At 33.5% G+C, this 3,131-nt stretch overlaps 1 protein-coding gene across 1 annotated transcript; it reads left to right on the top strand.

Moving 5' to 3' along the window:
- Positions 1–438: 438 nt before the first annotated feature.
- Positions 439–2,270, top strand: LOC130047465 (uncharacterized). Its single transcript, XM_056142690.1, has 2 exons — positions 439–531; positions 750–2,270. Exons 1-2 carry the CDS (start codon positions 528–530, stop codon positions 1,175–1,177), a joined length of 432 nt encoding a protein of 143 aa, XP_055998665.1. The 5' UTR covers positions 439–527; the 3' UTR covers positions 1,178–2,270.
- Positions 2,271–3,131: the final 861 nt, after the last annotated feature.

Below are 3,131 nucleotides of genomic sequence, written 5' to 3'. Positions count from 1 at the left end.
ACACCTGCTGTGACAGAGGCCTCGGATTTTGCGGTCTCATCCGAAGGACTGCCCCATTTAGTCGCCTCTTACGACAAGCAAAGGGTACTGAAGACCTATTCTAACCCGGATCCCCACGGAATCTGACCGGATGGTGCCTTGAGTTATATCTGACTGGATGGTATCTGACGGCTAGTAAGATTTCACTCAGTGCAAAACTACATGTACATGCAGTACATTACAGCCACTCAAATTGAAAACCTACTAATACATGTAAAACGACGACAAAATTCCTGTAACGTTTTAAAACATGTCTGTATCTTCATTCTTTCACTTTTTACTTTCAGTTCTCTGTTTCCAAGTTTGCTATGTAATAAGATACACTATAATCACTGATGTAGAAAAAGAAACACAATAAAAATCATGATGAGGGTTACCTTACCGTCTACCTAGCCTAAGTAGACCGTGTATATAAATACGCTATGAAATGCACCGAGGTAAATGTGGAATAAAACTTCCGCATTCAATACATTAGGATATTTCACAAAATGGGTAAAGTATGAAATTCTTGTTACCAATTCTGTATTATGTTATGATCGTTAAAGACGACAGGTAGATAGATACAGTACCAATACTTTTCACAATATTCTTATCCACCTTTATTTGTCAGAGTCTTCAGGGTGGAAATACAGAAACACATTGTGAAAGCAGAATATAACGTACATGTATTTTGTATACATGATAGTTATCATATCGTATTTCGTCATCAGTTTCAGATGAGTTGTCGTGCGACTGTTCCTCTGACGTAAGAGTAGGAATTGGAATCGGGATCGGCATTGTTCTGGGATTAGATATCGTCTTCTTGGCGCTTGTTTTTGGATTCTTGTATAGGAGACGCACAAGAAAACAAAACATAGAAAAACAAGAGACCACAAATCCAAGCTTTGTTACGGCAGAAGTTCCTCCTGTAAACACATCACATTTACAAAAGCGAGGAGAAAAAGCTGTGTTAAATCAAGATTTAGAAAGTAAAACTATATCCAGCGACACTGAACATAAGCCTTCAGTCTCCGAGTCTAAAGCTCAAACCGAACCGAGTAAAACTTTACCCACTATGCTTTTGGAGAAGGATGACGGTCCCCGAACATCAATGGACCATATGATTATGGGCGACTTGGGATTTGGGGGACGTATTTAACAAGTAAAGCTAACCTTAGGTAGATGTGTACATGTATTATATTTATTGTATTTTCTTGTTATCTTCAGCTATTTGCTATCAAAGCTAGCATACATATTCGCAACTATCAAACGGGATCATCAGAAATTACACTTTTAATTTAGGTATGTTCAATTATTACAGCATTTGCACAGTTTAAAATCTTACGTATATTCCATAGTTCAATCTATTTGAACTCATTCACAGAAAGAATTCCTTCACTGTCTGACTTTGAACAGAGTAATTTCGGTCTTAAGAAATTAAAACCCTCGCTCTTCAGGCTGATTATCCTACTAATTTGTCTACCTATGGAGCAATTTTGGGAAACGAGAATTACCTTGAGTACAATACAGAATTTCTACTCATTATTGTCCTACTAAAATTTGATAATAAAGAATTCAATATTTTGTCTCTTTCGTTGGGTAGAACGATGTTTTCTTTTAAAAGATGTTGTTGACTACTACCGAAACGATTGAAACTATATGTAAGGCATCTTAATGGACCAAGTTAATTCTATGTTTACTTTGTGTATGATACAAAAGTCACATGTATTACTTTTGATTCATTGTGTACAAGTGTAACCAAGCAATATATTATACTCCTGATGAAGAACAATCAAATCAGTTTTGTGGTGATTTTATTGTGCTACTGTTTGTATAGATTTTTCAGGACAACCTGTCCTTTCTTCTGGACGACAGAGTATATTTACATAGAAATGAAGACTAAATAAATAAAATAAAAATGCTAACTAACACTAAAACTAAACTAATATTCTGTCGTCCTGAAGAAGGCACGAGTCGTCTCGAAAATTTGACATTTTCATATTGTCGTTGGTCAATTTAGTACTTTATATATCCTTATCTATTGGACCTCGTATCTATATTTAGATCTGACACTTTGGATACTGAGTAGCCTTGGTTTATATATATATATATATATATATATATATATATATATATATATAATCCAAAATATAAGTAAATATCCACATATAATAAAGAAAAATTAGAACGCCGAAAATAACTTCACCGGTTTCATTTTCAATGTTAACTCTTGAAATTGTGTATATATATATATATATATATATATATATATATATATATATATTAATCGTAAAGCTTTTTCGTTTGTCCCGAGGAGGGACGGGTACGAATCGTCCCTAGGACTTATCAAATTGTTCGTATCGTTAGTCATATTGGTGATGAACTAATATGAGGTGAACAGCCGCTCCACATTTTTTTCCTAATGTTTCATTTCTCTCCTTAAAACCTAATCGGGAAGAGTAAGTGAGAAAATTGTTATTTGACAACATACATGGACAGGACAAATCTGAAGCACCTGATGCATTTGTTCTTTGACAAGTTGTCTAAATAAAAGGAGACACTTAAATATCCTAACTACAAAGTGGTGCTCATTTTTCAGATTTGTTTCTCAGTCACCTCCCCTTGTTTGACACGTGTTCATCTGTCACATTTGTCGTTCAACTTTACGTACTTTGTACTGCTCTTCCGGTCGGTGATTGGTACGGTTTGATCCAAGTTGATTTAGTGCTAAAGTTTATGATCTGTTTTATTCAATGAAATATATTTTTATGTACTTTATTCGATATTTTTTTATTTTTAGCTTGTCTTTCACTTTTTACATTGTAATAAATGGTTTAGGAACATTACTTTACTTTATATCCAAATTTGTCTTCATATTTTCAATGTTTCAAATTGATTCCAATGGAATAAGCTGTCATAAAATCTTCATGTTTGATATACTAGTAATATTTTCATTGAAAACACTATTTGACTTAAATTCAAACAATTACTTTCGTATAAAGAATAGGTGTCCGTTAAAAATGTCTTCATTCTGTGATTGATTTTCCATCAGTTGATTATATAATTAAGGATGTTGAAAGATGTCAACATCACATTGCATTGGATGTATATTT

This window comes from Ostrea edulis, chromosome 6 (genome assembly GCF_947568905.1).
Source record: "Ostrea edulis chromosome 6, xbOstEdul1.1, whole genome shotgun sequence".
Classification (NCBI taxonomy): domain Eukaryota; kingdom Metazoa; phylum Mollusca; class Bivalvia; order Ostreida; family Ostreidae; genus Ostrea; species Ostrea edulis.
The sequence above is the reverse complement of the archived record's forward strand: the minus strand, read 5'-3'. Positions and strand labels throughout refer to the sequence as shown.